At 38.7% G+C, this 26231-nt stretch overlaps 1 protein-coding gene across 1 annotated transcript; it reads right to left on the reverse strand.

The window, feature by feature from the left end:
* Positions 1-511: 511 nt before the first annotated feature.
* micall2a (mical-like 2a) lies at positions 512-24071 on the reverse strand. Its single transcript, XM_062990376.1, has 17 exons — positions 23929-24071; positions 21957-22005; positions 16869-17010; positions 16369-16694; positions 15225-15355; positions 14660-15112; positions 12022-12227; positions 9367-9436; positions 8837-8988; positions 7222-7347; positions 6749-6807; positions 6550-6673; positions 3790-3892; positions 2502-2575; positions 2266-2380; positions 1621-1667; positions 512-1527 (listed from the first exon to the last, which is right to left on the reverse strand). Exons 1-17 carry the CDS (start codon positions 24069-24071, stop codon positions 1442-1444), a joined length of 2406 nt encoding a protein of 801 aa, XP_062846446.1. The 3' UTR covers positions 512-1441.
* Between the last annotated feature and the right edge of the window lie 2160 nt (positions 24072-26231).

A 26231-nucleotide genomic window follows, 5' to 3' on the forward strand; every position in this document is an offset into this window, starting at 1 on the left:
ATAATTGGAAGCCAGTTTTAGTTTTTTAATAGTACTTAAATAAACTATATAAATAATATACTTACTATATAAAATATTTAAAAAAACATAACATTCCAATTCTTATTCCAATTTTTTTGGCCTGGAATACATTTAGATTTTTAGAGTATAGTATTTATTATTTTATGTGCTTAATGAAAAATAAGTTTACACAAAGAAATGATCATATAACATAGTGATTATACTGTGTAATTTCCTTTAAGTAATGTATTTAATACCATGAACTCATTAACGCAAATTAATGAAAAAAAAAAACTCTTTTAAAAACAGTATTTTATTATTATATGAATTATATAGTTATTTATATATTATTATTTATTTTTATTACATAAATTTCTGGAATCTGCAGTTTTTTCTGAGGTATGGGGACACAAATAATTATGTTTAGTGCACTCAATGTTATTCCATAATACCACGATTGCAAAGGCTGACTGTGTTAATGATAACAACCATCCTGAAGAGAAACAAGCTCTAAAATATTTCCTTGATTTATTGTATAACAAAATTTAAAAGGTCAAATATATTATAATTAGTTAAAAACAAACACGTACATATTGTATACATAATAACACAAAATTTAAAAACAGTAAAAACAGTGGATTAAATCTTTAAACAGTTTCTTCTAATATTCCCGGTATGGTTTTTCTGGAACAATGAAAACTCTTTCTGAACACATTACCACAACCCCACTCATAATTACACTTGTTTAATGTATTATTTTTTTTATTATTTGATATGATCTAATGATCCGTCTTTCCAGAATACAAGTGATTAGTGATGCTAAATCTTCAGCTCTATTTAGGAATTCCTATAAAGCTGGAGTCTGAAGTCTAAGCAAGGGCGAGTGTGTGGGCTTTAACAGTCGCGGTGGCGCATGTAAGCCTATAGTGCCACCTCCAGGCCAGCAGGAGAAGTGCAGTAACGTACTAGTCTGACAAAAAATAAATTGGTGAATCGTTTGTGTACAACTGACGGTGATTTTTGTAAAGTCTTAGTTTGGAAAGTGTAGAAGTGTGAAAGTAGAAACACTTGAAGATTACTTTCTAAATCAAACAAAACGATGCTAGAAACACTAAACAAAGCAGGAAAAGCCAGTGAAGAAATAAATAAAAACATTACAAGTAAGTTTGTGTAGGAGTGACAACAGATCCTAATGAAACCTCTCACCGAATTTGTGTACATGCACACTAAACACTTTCTGTGGGGAAAAAAAATTACTTGTGTGTTGTGTTTCTCAGGCACTTAACCGTGAACGCTGACCTATCAAGCTTCAGAGAAATGACTCGGGCCTACCTCATTGTACCACACTACACCTTGTACTGCGATGTGCCGGCACGTGTGCTGCTGTGTACTTGAAGCTTAGAGCAGAATTCACCAAAAATCCTTCTTCTCTGGTGGTCATTTATGCTTCTACCTGGCCTTTTTTACTTCTGCGGCTTAACAATTTTGAAAAAGATGATTTTCTCCTCTTTTTTACTTTTCGCAGACCTAGCACAACACAAAAACGATGGAAACAATGTTTTCAATTCACATTCTTGTCCTTTTGCTTTGGATCACAACTATGCAGATGCTGACACTTACCGAGCCTTTGCATCATTTCATTTAGCTGCTGATCCTCTACTTCCTCCCTTAAAAGCAAACACAGAAAACATGGTTGCATAACTTACTTTAAGAATCTATCTTTTTCTGTAAAAGTTTTTTAATTTTAACTAGATGATGTATATTTTCCTTCTTCAAACTATTTATATACAGTTCAGGCATTTTAGCCAAGCTCATTGCTAACATGTATAAAATTAATAATATCAACGAAATTAGATGCTTCCAACACATTGGGAAAGGCTCTGCTCCTTCATTTCAGTTTCATTTTAATCAACTGCTTTCTCCTGGTCAAGGCCGTGGCTAGAGAGCACATAGTGTTGGTTTAGCATAACAGACTGCTTTGCCAACTGAACACCACAACATGTCTTTGCACCTCAGACATAGCTTTTTGTAGATACTGCTTTTGTACAAACCATGATTACAATCAAACTGTTTCAAATCACATTATTTAGTTTTTTTTCTCATTACTAGCCCTACATTGCTCCGGTCCCTATTTTTTAAATGTGTTGCAGGCCTGAAATGCAGAAATGGAGGTATATTAACAAATGAAATTAAGTTGACCAGTAATTTCACTGCACTGGGTAGTTTTAAAAGCATTTTTCATATTGTCTCAACTTTGCTGCATACCTCAATCTGTCTTCCTCCAGTCCCTCCACAATGGCGTTTCTTTGATTCACAATCTCCACCAGCTGCTTCATCAGATCAGCCTCACGCTCTCGTTCAGAGCTGCTTTTTACATGCTCTGAGATTGAAAAGAATGTACAGAGACCATGAGTTGTGCTTCATTGTATAAATACTGAGCTTGATATAAATATTAGTTAAAGGTTAGCACACTTATAGAGATAAGAGTTTAAGAGTCTTGCCTGGTTTGTTAAGAAGTCTCCTGAGTTCTCCTTCCACTCCAGGCTGCTGCTCCTCTAAGTCTTGAGTTTTAGTTCTGTTGAAGAGAGGAAAGAAAAATGAAATTTGCATAAATACATTGTTTACATAGCAGTTTTATAAGAACTTTAAATACTGTCAAATTAAACAACACACAAGCAGCTGTCTAATACGCTAGCTGTCCACCACAAGGTTCATTTTCAAGGTTTAAATTTTAGCAGGCCCTCAACAGATATAATTGTGACCAGTGCTTCATGGTAGGCTTCAGACCATACTGACCCTGATTAATAATTAAAAAGAGGGAAAGCACAGGAATTGATGCTAAACTTGTATGTTTAATGTCAGATCAAAATGAGGGAAGGTGTAACATTTCATTTACACTTAAAACTCAACACATTCAAGCCATTACATATAATGCTATAGAACCCTCAACTGTTCTAACTGTTCTTAACATTGTGGGCAGTTGTAGGTACTGGAATAGTGATCAAAAGGTCACTGGATCAAGCCCCACCACTGCCAGGTTGCTGCTGTTGAGCCCTTGAGCAAGACCCTTAACCCTTAATTGCTCAGACTGTATACAATCACAGTACTGTAATTCGCTTTGGATACAGGCGTCTGCTAAATGCCGAAAAAGTAAATGCAAATGTAAATCTAATGGTATGTTTAACGTTAGGCCATTTGCAGAGATTGTGATTTTTAGGATTTTTGAGGAAAAAGACAAAGTGCAATGTTCTGGATGACAATTTTAAACTTAAAAGGAAAAGTTACATATTAAATTATATACAGTAAATACGATCTTCAAAAAGTTTCCGCACTTTTTAAAACTCTATTTATTAAAACAAGTTACATCACTTTTCTACATAATCGCCTTCTGATGCATTTTTCCCAGTGTCGTACCAACTTCTTAATGCCATCAACAAAAAATGTTTTTGGTGGAGCACATAGCCACTGATGCACCACTGCCTTCACATTATTATCACATAAAAATCTTCTTCCCCTTAAAGCTTCATTAAGCATACAAAAAGATGGAAATCAGATGGCACCAAATCCGGACTATAAGCTCTCTCTCAATATCTCGGACACGACCAATTACTACTTCTCCCACCCTCACCGTTTCCAACCAAATTATAAGAGTGTGGAAACTTTTTGAAGATCCCTTGTATAAAAAGAAAACAAAACACATTCATAACAACAGGAATGTTTAAGTGCTGTTTATGATAAATCGACTCTTCTTTAACCTATACACTTTAATCCAGGCAAAGAATCACCTACATGTACATTAGTTCAGACTCCCTCCGTATGTAGCTCTGCTTTTTTCGAATCAGGTTGAACCATTCCACCATCAACGGATCTGCCAGAATGTCCCCGCTGCCCTCTGGAAAACAAGCCGACGATACGCAGATAAGATGTTAAAAGTCTGTGATAGCTGAAGATAGAAGACACATGCCACCTCAAGCAATGAACGTGATTACTTATGCTCAGGAGGAAACAACCACTTTTCTATGAAATGCTTGGTGTATATCTGTTCAAAATACAAGTCAGGCTTTGTGCCACAAGTAATATAGTCCTGTAATGCAATCCAAAATATCAGTTGAGCAATCGACACTGCCTTGAGGTGTTACACAGCTCACACACATACACGCCTTGGTGTAATTCCATCGAGCGCCAGGCTCCATTTGGTATGATACAGGTGAGTGCGGCAGCACTGAGATGATATCACTCAGGCTCAGGCTGTGGTGACCTTGAAATCAGCCAATCAGGTGTCCCTGTCCCCTCGTAGTCATTACTTTGCCTACAAAATGCTGCCTCTTTCCATTTCCTTTCCAGAATCCCACAGGAGGAGAGGAAGCTTCCCTCATGCCTCACCTCATTTGGCTCTGGCTGCTGAATGTCTGTGCCACTTTATTGGTCAACGCCCACTGCTTGGGGCAGAGAAAAAAATCAACCTCCCAGGTGGACCGGCTCGGCGAAAGGGTTTGGAATAAGACTCGAGTGAACATGGTTACTTTATAGTCACACTGATCTCGTTTATGTCAAGTTGGTGTCAAATTATTTTAGAGGGAGAATTTTTTGACAGCTCATGATTTGATATATGTGTGTGTGTGTATGTGTGTGTGTGTCCATCCGATCATCAACCATTCATCCTTACGATTTATACACACACACACACTTTTTCCTATTGGGGGAACAGGGTTTTAGTTTCCATGACCAAAGACCTGCAGTCAGAACAACTGGAGCTACGAAAAATTGCCTCAAGTATGAGTGTGCATGTGTGTGTGTGTGTGTAAATGTGTGTCTAAGTGTTTGTGTGTGCCCTGTGATAGACTGGTGACCTGTCCAGGGTGTTTCCTACCTTATGCTCAATGAATAATCAGACCCACCATGACCCTGACCAGGATAAAGCGGTGGTTAATTGAAACAAATGAATCACACTGCTTTAACTAAATACATCAGCCAAGGAAAATAATAATACTTATGCATAAAACCTTATGCATGTCAAACATTCTGACAGGAAGAAATTACACTCTAGCTAATTCTTGGTCTTAACCCTTTTCTTATTTGGAATTTATTCAATCAAGACTGGTAGGCCTGATCTAAGGTCCTGGACTCATCTTAAATTTAATTTGCGGTCTTGACTTTAGCCCAAAGCTACCATAACTACAAGCATGAAGCGCCCACTAATTCTCCTTGAAAGATTATACAGTGGTACCTTGAAACTCAACGTCAGTTGATTCTGGGAGTGACGTCAAGTTTAAAAGCCTTTGAGTTTCAAGGTTTTGTTTCCTATAAGGATGTATGGGGAAACCACTTAATATGTCCCGTGGAACTGCATATATTTTAGGCTAATGCAAAGTAATGGGGTTGTTTTTCATACTTATACACTGAAACATAAATATAAACTAACAAAAAATACAAAAAACAATACAATGAACCTGATCTTTATCTTTACTTCTTTATTGTTTCCTTATGCTTCTTAAACATGGAGATGCTTGGTCTTGGAATACCGTATTCCATTCAGTAAAGGCGCATTCACATGAGAAGCTGCAAAATCGCTTTTGCGTTGGCAGTGCCGTTTCCTATGGACTGTGGCGGTGCACAAAGCTTAACGTGACTTATTGTACTAAAACAACAAGTGAAGAATTTCATTAGTGGAGAGAACTTGTGAGCAGTACTAATTAGGAGAGGTTTAGTTTTTCTTTTCGTCATTCTTTTAATACCTTTTTTAAAGCTTTTAGACTTGAAAATCTGATTCTTACAATTTCAGCCCCCCGAGCTATAACACAAGTTTAAAAGTAATTCCATGGTTATTCCACACAAATGCAAATTCGTCTCATATTCGCACTTTAATGACGTTTAACTGCACAGTCACATACACGTCATGTTTAAAGGTAAAAAATTTTGTCAAAGGGGGATTTCAAGGCCGCTCAGGTGGCACAGCGGTAAAATATGCTTGCACACCACAGCTGGGATTTCTAATACATCGTATCGAATCTCAGCTCTGCCTTCTGGCTGGGCTGGGTGGCTACATGAGCAATGTTTGGTTTGGCTGTTGTTCATCCAATGAGGGAGCCAGATAGGGACCTCATAACTGATGCAATTACGACCTCTGCGGGCTGGTTGATGGCGTCTGCACAGAGTGGAGGAATAATGCTGATCTCCATGCACAAGGCTGATTGCATATGAACTCGCCTCGTGCAGGTGAAAAGATGCAGTCGGCTACTGCTCACGTTTTGTGTCGCACTTCTCAATCGAGGCAGAGGTCAGCACTAGTAGACAGGAAGCATAACGCAACTGGGTAAAAAAATTGCACTAAAAATCAGGATGAAAAGAGAGAAAATTCCATTTTATGCATTTGAGCTTGAGGGACGTCGAGTTACAAGGTACCACTGTATTTTTATTTTTATTACTTTTATTACCAACAGCTCTTTATGCTCTGCTAAAAAACCCTATAATATGGCTCGATCATTCCTAAATTCTGACAAATCAAAGAGTTAATATCAGCAGCAGAAGCAACTCATGTTCTTCACCTACCTTCCTCACAGCGACGGAGTCTCCTTTCCAATTCAATTCCCTCTTTCTCCAAATCACTCAGACTGTTCTCAATTTCCTGCAGCTCGGTAGTGATCTGTTCCATCGGGATGTGCCGAGGCCAGATCTGAACAGGAAAAGATAAGGTGTGTGTGGTGAAGGTGAATAAAACGGCTTTAGGGGAAAACTTGTGTAAACTTACTGTAGGTGACACAGTTTCAGGTGCTGAACTGTTTTCCAACGACACCATTTCATTTTCACCTAAAAATAAGAGATGAAACAAAAAAGAAAAATAAAGGATCATACACAACCACTGATTTCTAATAATAAATATACATTGTGTTTTCCAGGGCCAAAAATAAAAAGAACACACATTAGATATCCTACGTCATGGAGCCACACAGCTTTATATGAATCTTCTAGAAAAAAAAAAAGCATATGCTACATGTGGTAAAACAACATGACTGCATAACTGAGAGTAACATCAGGTGCTAGACAGGCCTGCCAGCAGTCAAGATAATGAAGTGCAAAAATGACACTGAAGGTCTATAAAGTAGCATTACTTATGACTGTCATAACAGAAAAATAGTAACATGAAAAACACACATTGTTTGTCAAGTTACAATTTTGGGGTGAACTAGCTATTTTTATTTTCTTATCTGTAAGAAGTCTTACCATACACTGTGGCAACATATGGTCTTATTGGTTGTTGAGATGGTGTGTCAGGTTCCCATGATACTTTTGTAGAGAGACTGCCATCCAGACTGCCATTCTGGTCAGATGGATTGCCAGATATACCACCTGAAATACCAGAGCACAGATTAGATTTGACACCTGGGCACTTACTGACTTCTGCTTTATTGGACTCGGTCAGACCTTGTTGGGGTTAATCTGGAGATGCCGATTTACAGCTGAATGATGAGGGAATGAAATCCTCGGTTTTGAAAATAGGCAGTTAAGTAAATAGCAAAATATGTATAAAAATACCATGGTAAATCCACTTTTTTAACATGCTGCCCATGGTGTTTCCTGGCTTTAGTGCAATTATTCAGACCCACCACAAGCCTGACCAGGATAATTATATTTATTTATTAGCATTTTAACGTCATGTTTTACACACGTTGGTTACATTCATGACAGGACAGTTAATTACTGGTTACACAAGATTCATCAGTTCACAAGTTTAATGTCAAACACAGTAATGGACAATTTAGTATCTCCAATTCACCTGACTAGCACGTCTTTGTACTGTGGAAGGAAACCGGAGCTCCCAGAGAAAACCCACGCAGACATGGGGAGAACATGCAAACTCCACACAGAAACAACTCAGACCGCTCCACCTAGGGATCAAACCCAGAACCTTCTTGCTGTGAGGCAACAGTGCTACCCACTGAGCCACCGTGTCACCCTGAACAGGATAAAATAGTGGTACAAAAAAAAGACCATGAATGAATTCATTCATAAACATTTTTAAACTAGTCAAGGTGTCTGTTGCACCTACACAAGCTTAACTTATCATTATAATTTTATGTGATTTTTTTTTAATTGTACAATTCATTCTGGTGTTTGGGTGGCACAGTGGTAAATTATGCTATCCGACTACTGCTGGGATCTAAGTTTTGAATCCAAAGCTGTGCTATCGGCCAATCAGCCGCCTACATACAGACATGGTTTGGGGGGGAGGGTTGGGTTGTCTGAGGCCCCACAGTGGACTAGCGTCCTTTCCATGGTGCGGTACTGTATTGCGCCATGTCAGTGTGAAGCTTGCTTGACATGTCATGTGTCAAGGTCATCAACTGTTGTCAATCATAATTACTAATGAAAGGATTGTGGCCATGCCACAAATGTTTATTTTTATATATCCAACAACAAACTTCTGTTATTTTTTTCTGTTTTTTTTTTTTGATAATGTGTCATTATTCAATTAAAGCTGTATGGTTAATAGGTCATTTAGGGGAGCGCACTACTGCCAAGATTAAGGTCTCAGGGTCCAAGACACAATTGGTCATGAAGAAAGGCCATATGGGAAATCAGTGGAGGAATACAGAGAGAGAATAGTGTGGTCAGTAAAATAAAGATGTTTAACAGCTGATGATTGATTTCAATTGTAAGCAGAGCTGCAGATCTCGCATATACACCAGCGATAGAGTAAGTGTAAAGTGAATAGAAATTCGACACTCGGCGCTCAGGTGGCACAGCGGTAAAAGCTTATTAAAGTAAGCTAATTAAAATGCTGTTATAGACATGTATGACTGCTATAAATCAGGAAAGTGTGAAGCACAGGACATACCTAGGGAATCAGATCCATGATGTGGTTCATCTGTGACTGAAGACTTTTGAGGTAAATGCTCAGCAGAAGAAGTAGACTTGAAGCCTGGTGTAAAGTGTGTGTTTTGCCAGATTAGTTGGTTATCACTGTTGTTTTTTTCAGGAGTCAGAGCACTGTTTTCAATAAAAGTTCAACAAAAAGAAGAACAATAACTATAAAACATTTCTCATTGAGCAATCCCTCTATTGTATTATTGTGAAAACTGAGCATCTCACCTTTTTATCCTATACAAAAAAGAAAGGTGAATAAAACAGGGTGGACTCTAGAAGGGGGACTTATAGTAAAAGCATAGCGCTGCACAAGGAACCTGTTCAGGCACAGCATACCTTGGGACTTGAGGCTGGAGAGAGCAGCAGGCTAGAAATAAATGAAAAGGCTTTGCTATCAGAAGTCCGGCTTTTACTGTAATCGCAGCACCCTGTGGAACCCATGCTCATTTTTTCCCTTTGTGTGAGTTAGAAAATATTGGGGATGGACAGAGATCTACTTACTTTAGTGCTGGTCCATTTCGGGCATTTGATTGACAATCAGCCGGGGTTTCACAGCTCCCCACATCTTTGGCTGTAGAGTGGAGTGGAAAAAAATGTAAATAAATAAATAAACAAATACATTGTGTGTATATGTAGTATAAAAGCCAATATCTTCAGAAACATATGTATCCACTTTGTATCATCAGAATATTTTAATTACATGTCCAAAGAAACTAAACAAAAAAGTTGACTTGTCAACTTGCATGCATCTATTTTTCATTTTATTAGAATTAAATGTGTGCTCTGGGTCATGATCCTGCTACAGGACATATTTTGTTTGACTAAAACCTACTTTTCTAACATCTGGGACCACATTTAGCTCAAAAATGCTCTAATAACCCTCCGATTTCATTTTCCTGTAATACACTATATTGCCAAAAGTATTCGCTCGTCTGCCTTCACACACATATGAACTTGAGTGACATCCCATTCTAAATCCATAGGGTAATATGATGTCGGCCCACCTTTTGCAGCCATAACTCTTCTGGGATAGTTTTCCACAATGTTTAAGAGTGTGTTTATGGGAATTTTTTACCATTCTTCCAGAAGCGCATTTGTGAGGTCAGGCACTGATGTTGGACGAGAAGGCCTGGCTCGCAGTCTCCGCTCTAATTCATCCCAAAGGTGTTCTATCGGGTTGAGGTCAGGACTCTGTGCAGGCCAGTCGAGTTTTTCCTTGCTTTGTGCACTGGTGCAGTCATGTTGGAACAGGAAGGGGCCATCCCCAAACTGTTCCCACAAAGTTGGGAGCATGAAATTGTCCAAAATCTCTTGGTATGCTGAAGCATTAAGAGTTCCTTTCACTGAAACTAAGGGGCCGAGCCCAACTCCTGAAAAACAACCCCACACCATAATCCCCCCTCCACCAAACTTTACACTTGGCACAATGTAATCAGACAAGTACCGTTCTCCTGGCAACCGCCAAACCCAGACTCGTCCATCGGATTGCCAGACGGAAAAGCGTGATTCGTCACTCCAGAGAACACGCCTCCACTGCTCTAGAGTCCAGTGGCGATGTGCTTTACACCACTGCATCTAACGCTTTGCATTGCGCTTGGTGATGTAAGGCTTGTATGCAGCTGCTCGGCCATGAAAACCCATTCCATGAAGCTCTCTACACACTGTTCTTGAGCTAATCTGAAGGTCACATTAAGTTTCTGACTCTGCAGAAAGTTGGCGACCTCTGCGCCTCAGCATCTGCTGACCCTGCTCTGTCATTTTACGTGGCCTACCACTTGGTGGCCGAGTTGCTGTCGTTCCCAATCGCTTCCACTTTGTTATAATACCACTGACAGTCGACTGTGGAATATTTATTAGTGAAGAAATTTCACAACTGGACTTGTTGCACAGGTGGCATCCTATCACGGTACCATGCTGGAATTCACTGAGCTCCTGAGAGTGACCCATTCTTTCACAAAAGCATTTTTAAGCATTACAGCCACCATTCATAGGCAAATTAAAGTCATGTGAGCACTGACATGGTGGGGACAGAGTAATTTCTAATTAATCACAATTACAAGGTTGTTTCTACACTCACTGTCCATTTTATCAGCTCCACTTACCATACAGAAGCACTTTGAAGTTCTACAATTACTGACTGTCCATCCGTTTTTCTACTGTACTTACTATTTTAGCCTGCTTTCACCCTGTTCTTCAATGGTCAGGACCCCCACAGAGCAGGTATTATTTGGCTGTTGGATCATTTACAGCACTGCAGTGACACTGACATGGTGGTGGTGTGTAAGTGTGTGTTGTTCTGGTATGAGTGGATCAGTCACAGAAGTGCTGCTGGAGTTTTTAAATACTGTGTCCACTCACTGTCCACTCTGTAAGACACTCCTACCTAGTTGGTCCACCTTGTAGATGTAAAGTCAGAGATGACAGCTAATCTATTGCTGCTGTTCGAGCTGATCATCTTTGAGATCTTCATCAGTGGTCACAGGACGCTGCCCACGGGGAGCTGTTGGCTGAATATATTTTTGGTTGGTGGACTATTCTCAGTCCAGCAGTGACAGTGAGGTGTTTAAAACCTCCAGCAGCACTGCTGTGTCTTATCCACTCATACCAGCACAACACACTAACACACCACCACCATGTCAGTGTCACTGCAGTGCTGAGAATGATCCACCACCCAAATAATACCTACTCTGTAGTGGTCCTGACCATTGAAGAACAGCATGAAAGGGGGCTAACAAAGCATGCAGAGAAACAGATGGACTACAGTCAGTAATTGTAGAACTACAAAGTGCTTCTATATGGTAAGTGGAGCTGATAAAATGGACAGTGAGTGTAGAAACAAGGAGGTGGTTTTAATGTTATGGCTGGTCGGTGGATGATTAAATAAGACTTTGTAAAGCAATGCCAAAGGGAGAAGGAATGAAATCACCAAACCTTACAGGTCGCCCTGGCATAAAAACAGCATCACAAGATTCTCAGAGTTATTGTAACAGGCTAAATGAAAGACATGCTTTTTATATTACTGGCTGTATGCCGCTGCATTCGTCCTCTCTGGTTATAGCCAATGTTTATGATAAAATTTTCCAAGTGACCTTTAGAAAGCATTTTAAATCAGACAACACTTTATATAAGCAAAGGTCACAGGCAAGCAAACAGCACCTCTGTTGATGACGAGGGAAGAGGAGGGGTGTCTGGTGTGCGCTCTGTTGCTGGCACTCAGCCAGGCGGACTTCGCGCTGCAGGTACTGATACTTGTGCCGGTAGGGGAGGGAAAGACAAGGCCCGGTTTCTGATCTGCTACAGCTGAGCCCCGTTTCTCTTGCTTCCAACAGGAGACTTCAGCAGAGAGGCGGCCAAGCCCCGGTCTATAAAAAAACACATGTCTTCTGCATTATTTACAATTTATGCTTGTTTCACACTGCATTGTGCTGTCTGCCTTTGGTTTTACTCTCATCAGATAGAAAAACCAAACACAGTCCTGTATGGCATCATTCTTAATCCTATATAAACTGATCAAAAAGACCCTTTTTAATCAGCTAGACCATGATGGGGCCAACAATTGTCAACAGTTGGCCCAGTAAGCTGCAGAAACACATGGGCACAGGTTGAGAGCCCCTGACATGGCCTATTATTTAAAACATCTGTTTGTTATCACTCTACATTAAAAGCCTGTGAGACCCACTGACCGAATGGTCAGAAAATGAATTATCACCACTTTAGACCAGTTATTTTCACTTATGTTAAGATTAAAGAAAGGAAGTCTATAGCACATCGCAATTTAATAAATATTTGATTGCATTTATGTGCTGTAGGATGGAAGAGTTGGGGTTTCGAATACATCGTATCGAATCTCAGCTCTGCCTTTCCGACTGGGCTGATTGGCTGATGTTCAGGGTTAGAGGGTAAAAAAGTCGGATCATAGGTCCTCATAACTGGTGCAACTGCGGCCCCTGCTGGCTGACTGATGGCGCTGCACAGAGCTGAGAAATAATGCTGATGGGGGGGGTGGCCCTCCATACAGAGTGCACGTCTGTGTATGAACTCGACACGTGCAGGTGAAAAATGCAGTCTGTACTGACTGTACATGCCGAAGGGGGCGTATGTCAGTTGAGAGGCATCCTCAGTCAGCGGTGAAGGGTCGAATCAGTATAGAGGACGTAATCAGGGTAATTGGACACGACTAGATTAGGGGAGAAAAATTGGGGGGGAAAGTGTGTGGGGGGGGAATAATAATAATGTTAAGTTTTTAAAAGGTACATAAGTTGAAATTTTGGCTCACGTTTACATAATAAACAACAGCATATCATATTTCCTCCACTAAAATAGTATCATAACATGCTACTATTTAGCAATTGATTAATGCACCTTTAAAGTAACGTCTTCATGCTATAAAGGCATATTAGGTTGACTACAGAAGTGTTCAAAAAAATGTATGGAAAAATTCCCTAATACCATAATATTAAAAGCTAAATTTACACTACATAAGAGCGTATGTACCTAACCCGCATTTTATAATTCTATTTTTAACAACCGCTATATCCCACTGAGGAACACGGGAGGCCTAATTCCACCAGGGAACTTTGTACAGGGCATCAAGCCATTACAGTGGGATGGAGGGACTACTGTCTCCCTGTGGAAGCAGACCAGCCCCGACCCTGATCTTGAAAATTAAATAAAAATAATAACACATTGTGGAAATTTTGTCTGCTAGATGTAATAGAGTCTTAGTTGTTCATTGTTAGCAGGGTTCACTGCTGCAAAGATGCTTAAAACCTCTAGGTTTTGCAAAATTACCTCTTTTTCATGCATTTTTTTTAAAATGCAAAGCTTAATGCTACTAACAGCAGCAAAAGAGTGTGATACAAGACACCGAGCTAAAAACACAGATAAAACTAGTAGAAAAATTTCATAGGGTAAATTTCATAGGGCTCTAATTGCTTTATGGCCAAAAAGTATGTGCATATCCTTGTGGGATATGGGTCATTTTAACCATTGTTCTCATTTTTTGTGTATTTTTGGATCAATGTCTTGTATCACACTCTTTGTTGGGTGAGTAGTTTTTGATGCTGTTAGGAGTATTAAGCTTTGCATTCAAAAAAGACACAAAAGAGAGGTAATAAAACCTAGAGGTTTTAAGCATCTTTGCAGCAGTGAACCTTGCTAACAATTCACGACTGAGACTTTATTACATCTAGCAGACAAAATTTCCATAATGTATTATTATTGTTATTTAATTTTCAAGATCAGGGTCGGGGCAGGTCCACTTCCACAGGGAGACAGTAGTCCCCTCCACCCCAGTGTTCTCTGGTGGAACCGGGCCTCCCGTGTTCCTGATTGGGATACAGCGGTTGTCAAAATAAAACTATAACCTGGAAAACAGAATAATGGTATTCCAATGGCAAGCTGCACCTGCGTGGTCAGGTACATTGGCTCTTATGTAGTGTAACTGTAACCTTTTTATGGTATACTTATGGTAAAATTATTGTGTTATTCAGTAAACTTTGACAACAGTCAAGCTTACTTTACATTTTTTTCAGCTAGTTACATCTGGGTAGAGTGCATCCATACCAAAATCATGTCCTTATTTTGGAATCTCCCGTCCCTTCACTTTTATAACTGAAACATTCATCACTTCTTTAAAAAGCATGTATCTGTAGAGTGCATCTGTGCACAAATGGGGTTGCTAAACACATGGACAAAATAATTAAGAAAGGGGTCCACATACTTTTTGTCAAAATAGTTACTTGCATGCAACCCAAGTATGCTCAACAGTTGTTAAGCATTTACTTATACTCACTTGTTGTCTGCACTGAGCCCACAGTTGTAAGCCTTGTTGTTATTGTTGCAGTTTTCCTCTGCCAGCTTCTTAGAAATCAGTGCCTGTGGCGGTGCCTGATCTTTCTCCTCTTCTGATTTTGTTACAGTGCTGTTCTGGGTACTAGGGACTACACAGACAGAAAGGAAAAATCTCTGCCTGGCACTCTGGGTCCTTAATGCCGAGGCTGTCCATGGCTGTAGAGCTGGACTGGGCTGGACTGATCTGGGAGGAACTTGAATGGGACTGGACAACACAGACGCATGTAGGGTAGGAGAAGGTTTGGGTTCCCTCTTAACAATATCCGAGCCATTAGGCTTAGCTAAAGACTTATGTGCATTTGGAGTACAGTGCTTTGAAGTACAGAGCAGTGTGCCAGGCTGCTGGCCTGCCTTATACGCCCCAGAGTGTAGAGCAGCTGAACACTCACAGCATCTAGAGGACAGAATTTAAACTAAATGTCATGCAGTGCTTACAGAGATCATGGAACATGGTGCTAAATGTATTCAAGGACATACACAGGTTAAAAACTGAAGGTAGGTCTTACTTAAAGCAGCTGCGATGGTACAATTTCCCATCCACTAGGTGTCTCTGGACCAAGTGAACATGATTCCTGCACACCGCACACTTACTGTTCAGTGTGCCAGTTTTATTGGAGTTCTCGTTCGACACAGACTTCTGCAAAAATGAGTTTTGAATAGAGAAAGATTACAAATAAAGTTACAACCACATGATACTACTACAGTAAAATATTAGAAAGGGATAAGATTAACATTCCCCGAGTGTGTGCTTTAAAAACATTAGCTGAGATCGGAGTTTAAATCTCAGCAGTGCTATCAGCCGGCCAGACGTCTTCACAGACATGATTGGACAAGTCCTGCAATCTACTGCCACCATATCCATGATGTTCCTGCCTTGAGCCCTTGAGACTAGGATAAACTGTTGTACTGAAGGATCACTAGAAGTTGCAATCACTGTGACTCATACTCTGTATGTGCACACAGGCAAGGTTCTTAATAAATTCTACATGTCACTCTACAAAAGTGAATAACAGACAGTATAAAATAGGAATACTACACCGTGTAGTGTTCTTATCATGTAACAGAAAGATTGTCTTCAGTGACCAAAAGTAGGAAAATGATACACTTCATACACTTATTTTTGGGTCTCTGAACAGATGTTTGATGGAGTTCAGACCCGGGTTCATGCCTTTCCAAACTATGTAAAATCAGTCAAAATTAGAACAGGTGACTGCAGCTCTCTTAGATCAGGAGTTAAGGTATGCAGCAGAAGAGGCAAAAATACAAAACTGTAATTGGATATCACTAGATAAGGAGGAAAATATGGAGGGAAATGCATAAAGTTCATTTTTTGTTGGAACGTACCTAGACACGACCATGTATCAACCAGTCACAGATGGTCTAAGCTGGGTTATAGATATTACCATCGATACCAAGTAAGGTAAATAACAAATGAATCGCATTTTACAATTCATATCATATTTACAGCTGTAATCTGTAATATATTAGGACAATTTAAGGCAAATTTCAATCTGATCCATCAGATAAATACTGTTTACATGGGGGGAAACAGTCACCAGCTTAATCTTTTAACAAATATCAACACATTTTAATGAAAAAAGGGTGGACTTTTAAACAAAGTAAAAGTAAAAAAAAATCGGGCACTCATACCTTCTCAACATCCCGGTCTGAAGTTTTCAGACTGATGGGTGAAACATTGCTTGAAAGGTGTTTTTGGATGATTTTAGATGCAGTGTGTTTATCCATAGCAGACTGCTGTTTTAGAGAGGGTGATACACATCTGTCTGACCTGCTGTTCTGAATGAGAAGTGATGGTGGATGGTTTTCTGAAGACTTTAAGGCAGAGGAGGTAGACCGTGGATAGTTTTCTGGAACAGGTTTTGGGCTGTAGGTTTTGACGACAGGGAGATTCTTCTTCTCCGATGGTGCTTCCTTTGAACCCTCTGCTGGCCGTTTGACTCCTCCAACTCCTCCCACTGTAAGTGAAAAGTTTAAAATGTTTTAATCTTTACAAAGTCAGTCCTGATAATATAATATAAATTTTGAAAACAATGACATCCACCTCGATGGCTTTGAGACTGCAATGACCCTAAAACCTTACAAGTATGTGTTGTATATTGTTACACATCAAAGTGACTGTATTGTCTTACTGGGTGTGCGTCCATTAAAGTAGTTGTAGTACTGCGAGACATAAGTAAGGATGCTAAGCCGGTCTGGGACAGGCAGAGCCAGCATATCCTCTGCATCCAGAAGTGCAGGAATCCCTAAATGATCCTCAGCCACACAGAATGCCTGAAACACAGAAACATAAACAGCTGGATTTAGCAAAGTCACATTCAGCAATGATGATTGTAACAGTTTAACTGAGCACACAGATTGTTAAAAATTAATAAAAATGCATCAACAAAACTGAGGATTGCACCATTATGCACCTTCAACAGTTGTAGCAACGTATAATTTCAATGACAAAAGAAACCTGTGACCTCTGTGACCACGGCAGGGGGCAGAAGCTACAGACTAATACCCATCTACCATGCCATGCCATTTATGGCTGGAAGAGAAGAATGTACAGTCGGCTCATTAAGCAGTATTTCACTCCAGGTAAAGGAATGTAAATTTAACTGATTTCCCCCCCCCTCACAGTGTTGATCGTTCCTCTGTTGGCACCTGTTCTTCTTCTCTGAAACCATGATGCCAGGCACAGGTGCCAGCATTCTTTATCTTTTTTTTAGACACGCAGACGGCATCACTGCACCTTTCGGCTATCACAACAGAACCACACTGGATGAGGTTGTTGCCTTGGGAAGTGACGTGATGGACCTTTCTGATAGTTTTATCCATACTGTGCAAGGGCTTTTGGTGGAATGGCAGATCGGTCAGTTTTTTTGCCAGCCTTGGTTTGTTCTGGGTTTGCTCTTTTTACTCTTTTTTTTTCTGTGAACTTGGTTGGCATAGACGGTTTGAGTAGCTTGCCATACAGTGAGAACCAGTTTTAATTTCTGCTCTATCCCTTTTCTATCCCCTTTCTCCACTGTGGGCCAGGCCTTTCAATGCTTTTAAATTATTACTTTGTTTCTGATTTTTGCTTACCTCCTTTTTTCCTTTAGTTCTTCTGGCCTGTAGATTTTTAGCCCACAGTATTGTTTTACTTTAGTTAAGCATCCTGCATATTGGATTCATTTCTAATTCGTGCGAGTGTGGGACTACACCAAGCACCTCAGTGGCGAGGCACAAACTGTCCCATTATAGGAATTACTTTTAATTTCTTCAATGATACCTCATAGAATGTGGTCCGGCCTTTATCCAAGCCATTGCAATTACTAAATACAAAAATAATTGCACTATCTATATGTCGAAGTTAGATGTTAATATATAGATAAATCTTAAAATGTTCACTCCCCACAGTCTCTTTGGCTGGTTCATACCAGCAGCTGAGTGTCTTGGCAATGGCCAGGTCTTCCAAAAAGAACAAGAAAAAAACCCTCAAATTTTGCCCCCTCCCACACTGCGTGGTCTCTGACCAAAGTTGAAAAGCACATTTCCTGTGCACACTACAGGACATGGGAAAAAAAGTAGTAAGGAAGAGCTTTGTTCAGGATTGACCTGGACATGCTCATTACATTTTCACATCCGTTCAGACAGCAACTGCAGCAAGAGGACAATAAGGTTTTCCTGTTTTTCCTCACACAGAGCTTTGTGTTAAACAAGATTAAACATCTATTAGAACCTAGTCATCTAGTCAGAACCAATATATCTAAGCCACCGTTTGTATAATCACAATTATGACTTGTTAATATTAAGCAATTAATTTCTAACCAAGTAATAAGTAACTTAATTATTGCGGTCAGTTAAAAAAAAAAAGTCATGTTCTTAAGAGTGAAGCTGTCAAGATTACACACATCAGAATCATGCAGGGAAGGCTGGAAATCTTATCTGAAATCTTATGCTGAATTAGACTTATGAATACTTATGAATGAATTAATATCAGTGTTATGCAGAATTCTGCACCCCTGCCATTAGATAAATTCCCCCATGCTTAATTCTGAGGTTTGTTTGTTCATTAGGATTTTAACGTCATGTTTTACACTTTGGTTACAGTCATGACAGGAACGGTAGTTACTCGTTACACAGGGTTCATCACTTCTCAAAGTTATATCAAACAATTCACCTCACTTGCATGTCTTTGGACTGTGGGAGGAAACCGGAGCACCCGGAGTAAACCCACGCAGACACGGGGAGAACATGCAAACTCCACACAGAAAGGACCCGGACCGCCCCACCTGGGGATCAAACCCAGGACCTTCTTGCTGTGAAGCAACACTGCTACCCACTTAGCCACCGTGCCGCCCCTTAATTCTGAGGTAAACATGAACACTACTATGTATATAAAACAAGTAACTCTTAAACAAGCACTATTAAATATTTAAATTATAGATTTATGATCTTTTAATTACTTCATTTATTTATTCTGGTCTGACAGAAAACGAAAAAGATGTAGTAATTACATGAATCCCTGCATGTGTGTGGTATTTCTCAACAAAACTCTAAATAGATATTTAGCCTCCTGCCCTGATGAAAATTTAAACGTCTGCTAACTTATCTTGTTCAGAATACCAATAAGATAACAGTTGAATGGCTACTGTTTGATTAACCTATGCAATAAGTACCATCATTACAAGGTCTGATGGGTGCATTTAAAATACCCAACTAGCTCTGGTCAGGGTTGTTGTTTATTGTTCTATGTAACTGCCCTATTTGCTACATTATTTATATTTATTTATTAACGCCTAAAGCCTTGCTGACATGAACATGATATTTATTGTAATAGTATGAGTCAATATAAGCTTCTCATTTAGCGATTAACCTTTGACTAATGACCGTCTATAATTGGTCTACATAAAAGCACTGGCAACCAATAACAGCAGGCAGCCAGAAATAGCACCATCCAGCATGGTTGTGTTCTAATCCACATACAACTGTACTTAATAGAGGGTCAAATACATGCACTACACATGGTGTCATTATTATGACGTTCATAATGGACCTATACCTAGTGTACAGTACATTCTGACAATCAAATGCAAAATGTAGATACAATTTCTGCAAAGTCTCAAGTTGTTTGATTTAAAAGTAGCCAAATATTTCAGAATACTCCCCAATAGCTTTGGCAAACAGCACCATTATTAACCAAACTGTTTTTTTTTTTTTATGCAAAATGTGATAAATAGTTTGGAATATTTTACAATAGTTGTGGCAAACTGTACCATTATTTACCACACAGTTATTTTTATAATTATTACTAAGCTAACTATCTCCATTTATTACTTCCCTTAAAACATTTAATACTATTACTATTTCCCTTCCATCTTTTTCTCCAAGCACCCATCACTTAAGCCCCAACACAATACAGGGATGTACAAAGGGAATAACATTCGTAATAACAGTAGTAGAACCGAGGTAAACTCATCCTGATAAGTATCAGGCATGTGATAGCCACCCTGCTTTATAATGAATGAGCTGGAATCATTTCTCACAGCTCAGGTTCCTACCAGCAGCAGAGTAGAGCAACTGTTGTTTCAGAGCAGATCAGTAAGTACCTGTCTCACTGCAGGTGCTTGTAATCTGGGCTCTCCGAGGAAGCAGGAAGGAAATAAAGCTTCTCGTAATGGTCATGTCCCAGCTGTGATGCATACATTTGACTCCCTAGGTCTAAAACAATCATTATGCACTTTCTCGAGAGGAAGTGATGGAAAAAAATGAGATCATTTGGTCAAAGTGGTCCTTTGGTGTATTGCTTTGGAAACTCCCTACAAGGGAACCAGGATGTTCAGCTGGCTGGTTTGTTTAGTGGGTAATGAGGAAAGGGGATGAATAATCAACAGATAAGATATTTTGAACAGAAAACATAAATTAACAGATGTTTTAATTAGTCATCATGGAGCCAACAATTGTATTTGGATTTAATGTTATTGATCTTTAGTGATATTTAGCACATAACACTGAAATAAATGAATATGTATTTTAATTAGCCATATATCTCATCTGATTAAGAAACAAGAATAAAGACATCTGACAAAAAACAAGTGTTCAGAGGCCAGCACAGAATTCTGACCTTAATCCAAAGAACATCTTTTGAAACTAGAACATCAGTTAGGAGCCAGACATGCTCATCAAACATCAACAAAACCTTATGAAAACATTTTCGACTAAACTAGCAAAAGGTCCTACAGACACAGTCCAACACATTGTAAAACCCCGAAGAGTGGAGGGCTGCTATATTAATACACATGATGTTGGGGAAGGGATGCATAGCAAGCTTATGGTTATTTGTCTGCATACTTTTGGAAATATTTTGTAGGTTCAATGGTAAGTACTCTTAAGTAAAACATGCTGCAGTAAACTATGTAAAGGAAGCAGAACACAGAACTGATAAAGATAAATCCAGGTGATTAATTTTTGCTACTGTATTTAGGTTTTTAGCTGCACTACAGTACAGAGCCTGACTTTTGTATTTATCACCTCCTAATAGCCAAAAGAATGTGAACAGAAGACAATCTGGACTGCTGGCAAGCTGGTCTAGCACACCATTTTAGTCTCTGATTACGCAGCCAGTCGTAGTCGTAACACATGCAGAATGTGGTATGGTGGTGTTTTTGTTTGTTTGTTTATTAGGATTTTAACGTCATGTTTCACACTTTTGGTTACATTCATGACAGAAACAGTAGTTACTCATTACACAAGGTTCATCAGTTCACAAGGTTATGTCGAACACAGTCATGGACAATTTTGTATCTCCAATTCACCTCACTTGCACGTCTTTGGGCTGTGGGAGGAAACCGGAGCACCCGGAGTAAACCCACGCGGACACGGGGAGAACATGCAAACTCCACACAGAAAGGACCCGGACCGCCCCACCTGGGGATTGGTATAGTTGTGTAATGTCAAAAAGACCATGGAAGTACCTTAAACAAAGATGTGGTCAAGAGAGCAAGCAGCAAGAGACTTTAATAACACACTGATTCAGCCATGCATATTAGAGTCCAATCCAATCCAGTACCAAATCACATAGAATCTGAGTCCAAAAGGCAAAAATTAAACAAAGGATTTCTAAAGGACAAACCAGTCCCAATTTAACTCAAAGGAAATGTTTTTCACTGCCAGAGGAAATGTAATGTCGTACAAAATGTAAGTCACTGCCAGATAGTCATTTCCTTCAATCAAGGAGGAATAAATCTTACCAAGTGGTTGTTGTCATACACATTGTCTTTACTGAGCGACTCAAAGTTTCTGAAAGAAGAAAAAGACATGAGTCAAATTTATGTTGTTTCATTTAATAACAGTCGACATATTGAAAATAAAAACACAAACTTTTACTCATGAAAGAGTTTATACCACAGTACACTCGGCCAAAACTATGCTATTTGTATAATTAGAAACATGCATAGCTTTTTAATTATTTCTATGTAATTGTATTTAATTAACATTTAAGGCAAAAAAGAAAGTTTACATTTTCAAGAAAGAAAACTGTTTAGTATGTTCTAGGGATGTAACGATACACTCTACCCATGATGCGATGCGATTCACAATACTGGGTTCACGATACAATTTTTCCCAATTTTTTTAACAAAATTAAATTGAAGACAAACTATGACAAAGTTTCCTGTACTGTATTTACTGTACTGTATTTGTGCTTATCTTTTATTTATCTAAATAATGAATGCCCTTTTATTTTTGAGGTAGGTACAAACTATGCAAAACAATGCTTCACATTTCCCTTTTTGTGTTTAAAAAAATGAAATGAAATAAATCCCACATTAAATAAATAAATGAATAATACAAATAAGGAAAGTATCCTCACATAAATAAATTTGGCTGGAAAATTCCGAACCTGGCAACCCTGTAGACAACCAGGCGAGGTGAATAGTGACAGTGTCCTCTGCTGTTTAAAGTGAATATCGATTCATTATACATGTGAATCGATTTTTAACTGTTTTGTGGTGCATCGTTACATCCCTAGTATGTTCCTTTCTCTGTTCTAAGCTTGTATATCAGGTAATTGCATGTTGGTGCCAGATCCACTGCAAAGTTGACCAGATTGTGAAAAGGAACAGGAGGATCTTGTAGTGAAATGCACTAAAAGTAAAAGGGAAAGGGGTTGTGATAGTGTTGCAAAAATTCTGGATCCTTAAAATGGGGTCACTGGTCATTTCTGGCCTGTAATTCACTGGCCTGTAATTTCATCATCATACTTTTTAAAAATACATGTATTTAGCTGTAAGTAATGCCTCAATAGTCAATGCATTGCATAAAAACTTCAGTCTTAACATGCATGTAAATATTTATTTATATATCTATTGTTTTACTGGGGAACACATAATGCTATTCAAATACTGTGGTGTTCCTACACCTCTGCTTTTTGTGAACGATGTTACTTTATTTTTGAATAGATACGGTCCCAAACTTTTTATAAAAGTACCTTGTTTAACTATAGAACATTGGGACACTGGTAAAAATGACTAAGATGGTATTATTCATATTAGTTTCTATGAAAATGTACCAAAGTGTACCTGCCAAAAGGGGCGGCACGGTGGCTCGGTGGCTCGGTGGGTAGCACTGTCGCCTCACAGCAAGAAGGTCCTGGGTTCGATCCCGAGGTGGGGCGGTCCGGGTCCTTTCTGTGTGGGGTTTGCATGTTCTCCCCGTGTCTGTGTGGGTTTCCTCCGGGAGCTCCGGTTTCCTCCCACAGTCCAAAGATGTGCAAGTGAGGTGAATTGGAGACACTAAATAGTCCATGACTGTGTTTGACTGTAAACTTGTGAACTGATGAATCTTGTGTAACGAATAACTATCATGAATGTAACCAAAGTGTAAAACATGATGTTAAAATGCTAATAAACAAACAAACAAACAAACCAGCCAAAAGAATGTAGGTGTTTGAGACTTTGCAAAAGGTAACCAAACAGTGCCACAGTTTAGGAGACAGGCAGGTGTTTAGTCAGCCTAAATACTGCTAATGAACATGTCATTGGGACTAATTATAACTTTTATTTAAAGTCAAGGTTATAGCATTGCCCATCACAGTACATTTACTACATTAACAAGTTTACTACATCAGTTTAATCACACGTGGTTAGTTTACTATAGCATAAACTAACGAGTGGGAAACAGAATGAGAATGAAACAGCAAACAGTGTTTTAAATTCTTCTTACATGAGGTCGGGTCGGAATTTGTGGATAAGAGCACAGAAGGCCAGTCCATCTCTAAACGAGCTGGTCATGTTGATTATCTCCACGTCTCTGTAACCGCTGCACTGGAGTTTGCACCACTGCTGGAGAGCTTTGATGGCCGCCATCCCTTCTCACACACACTCGCTTCGCTTTATTGTCCGGTCTGGATCACTCCTCTCGAAACTAAAGCGGTGCTCTCTGCTGAGTATGGATAAAACCTCTGCGAATAAGACCCAGGACTGATGATACACTAAAAACTGCCCCCTCTTGGGGTCACTTGCTCTCTATACAGGGAACACAGGCAGAACACTGTTACAAACTACCAGCTACAGAGACGCCTTAATAAGAGCTGACGGGGAGGCGGTGTTTTTAATAGCGGTTCAATAAACTCTCTTTTATCTTAACTGTAAATGTCATTATTAAAGTAAAATACTCATGTTTCTCAGTTAACTATACGTTTCGTACTTTGCTATTGAAAAAAAAATATTTTGACCGTTTTAATTTGTTTAAAATAAGCAAGTTGCATACATAATTTGGGGTACATTCCATGTCCAGTGATAATAATTATATTTATTCTAACAATTTTCTTTAAAAATGTCATATTTTACCTATTAATGGAAAACATGTTGTAATATCACAAAAACATTATGTGCATCCTATGCTTCATTTAGCTTGAAATTTGTCATGATGTTCCTAAATGAACAGTTTTTGCTGTGTCTGTTTTTTAAGTTGAGGGTGCCTTGGTTTCAAAATAATGAATAAAATTATTAAGGGCAACAACATCTATTTTTTTTTTTTTTTGAATAGTTTAAATACTAAAGAAAAATAATATTTTATATTTTAAATATCTCTTTTAAATAATTTAAATATATTTATTTATTATTGTCCGCAAAAGTTCTGTCAACTATTTTACTAACAGAACTCCACTCAGCAACTCAAAAATGGTTTGTTCTAAAACTATGTGACCAGCATTACATGATATCATTTTTCTCTGTAGAGGGCATATTGAACAAACTGTGGTGAATGTTCTCTTATTTTTTTAAATATTTTATCTATAATAGAACATTGTCAATGAGTATATTAATTGACCGTCAACTATGTTACATACATTGTTATGGTTACAATTTTTTAAATAATTTTAATTCAAATGTATGTTCAAATTAGACATTACTCTGTTCAAGAAATGACATGTGGTCAGCCAGGCAAGGTCTACCACTGAAGTTATGGGTCAAAATAGGGAAATTGTCAACTATGTTACCTGTCAACTAAGTTACTAAGTAGTCTACATCTACTTGCCCTTTTAAATAAAATAAAAAATAACTATGTTTAAGCTTTGCAACTAGTGGATATGTTACACTAAAGGAATATATTAATTTGAACCACTGATTGTTCTATTGAGAGAGAACAATTTTTTTGTACTTTTTTGGAGATGTGAAATGTACCCCAAATTATAGAATGATGTTTATATGCTACTTTCAAATGCTCCTGAATTTTCCACCACCTAATTATTTAGTAAAAGTCTAAAAAAAATGTTAATGTTCTTAATTTATTTTAGTGCGTGTTTATTATATTTTTATTGCAAATAGAATAATTACAAAGATTTGTATGCTCTAAAATAATTATAACCACTGCTAGGTTTATAGACAAAAACTGCTTATTTTAGATCATACCACAACAACCAAAGCCAGGGCAAGAGACATAAATGTTTTTAAAATATGTGGAGACCATGTGTAAGTCTCTATCAAATAGCCTACATACACACAGATACCATAGATAGATGGATGGATGGATGGATGGATGGATGGATGGATGGATGGATGGATGGACGGACGGACGGACAGGATGGATGGATTAGATGGATGGATTAGATGGATGGATGGATGGATGGACGGACGGACGGACGGACAGACAGACAGACAGACAGACAGACAGACAGACAGACAGACAGACAGACAGACAGACAGACAGGATGGATGGATGGATGGATGGATGGATGGATTAGATAGATAGACAGACAGGATGGATGGATGGATGGATGGATGGATGGATGGATGGATGGATGGATGGATAGATGGATAGATGGATAGATGGATAGATAGATAGATAGATAGATAGATAGATAGATAGATAGATAGATAGATAGATAGATAGATAGAAAAGCCACCATTTGGTCCCTGATCAAGGCCTTTAACCTACAATTGCTCAAATTGTGTTTGGTCACAATTGTAATGCACTTTGGATAACTTGTAAAATGCTCATTTAAATGTATATATACAGTACATATA

The sequence above is a fragment of the Trichomycterus rosablanca genome, chromosome 2 (assembly GCF_030014385.1).
Source record: "Trichomycterus rosablanca isolate fTriRos1 chromosome 2, fTriRos1.hap1, whole genome shotgun sequence".
NCBI classification, from domain to species: domain Eukaryota; kingdom Metazoa; phylum Chordata; class Actinopteri; order Siluriformes; family Trichomycteridae; genus Trichomycterus; species Trichomycterus rosablanca.

What these genes read in the sequence shown, in the direction of transcription:
- micall2a (XM_062990376.1), bottom strand. Translation starts at nt 24,071, where the DNA reads ATGGCGGCCATCAAAGCTCTCCAGCAGTGGTGCAAACTCCAGTGCAGC. An exon ending in CTTTAATGGACGCACACCCA is followed by an intron (nt 16,695 to 16,868) that starts GTAAGACAATAC and finishes TTTCACTTACAG; the next exon opens with TGGGAGGAGTTGGAGGAGTC. An exon ending in GAGACTTCTTAACAAACCAG is followed by an intron (nt 2,381 to 2,501) that starts GCAAGACTCTTA and finishes TTTCAATCTCAG; the next exon opens with AGCATGTAAAAAGCAGCTCT.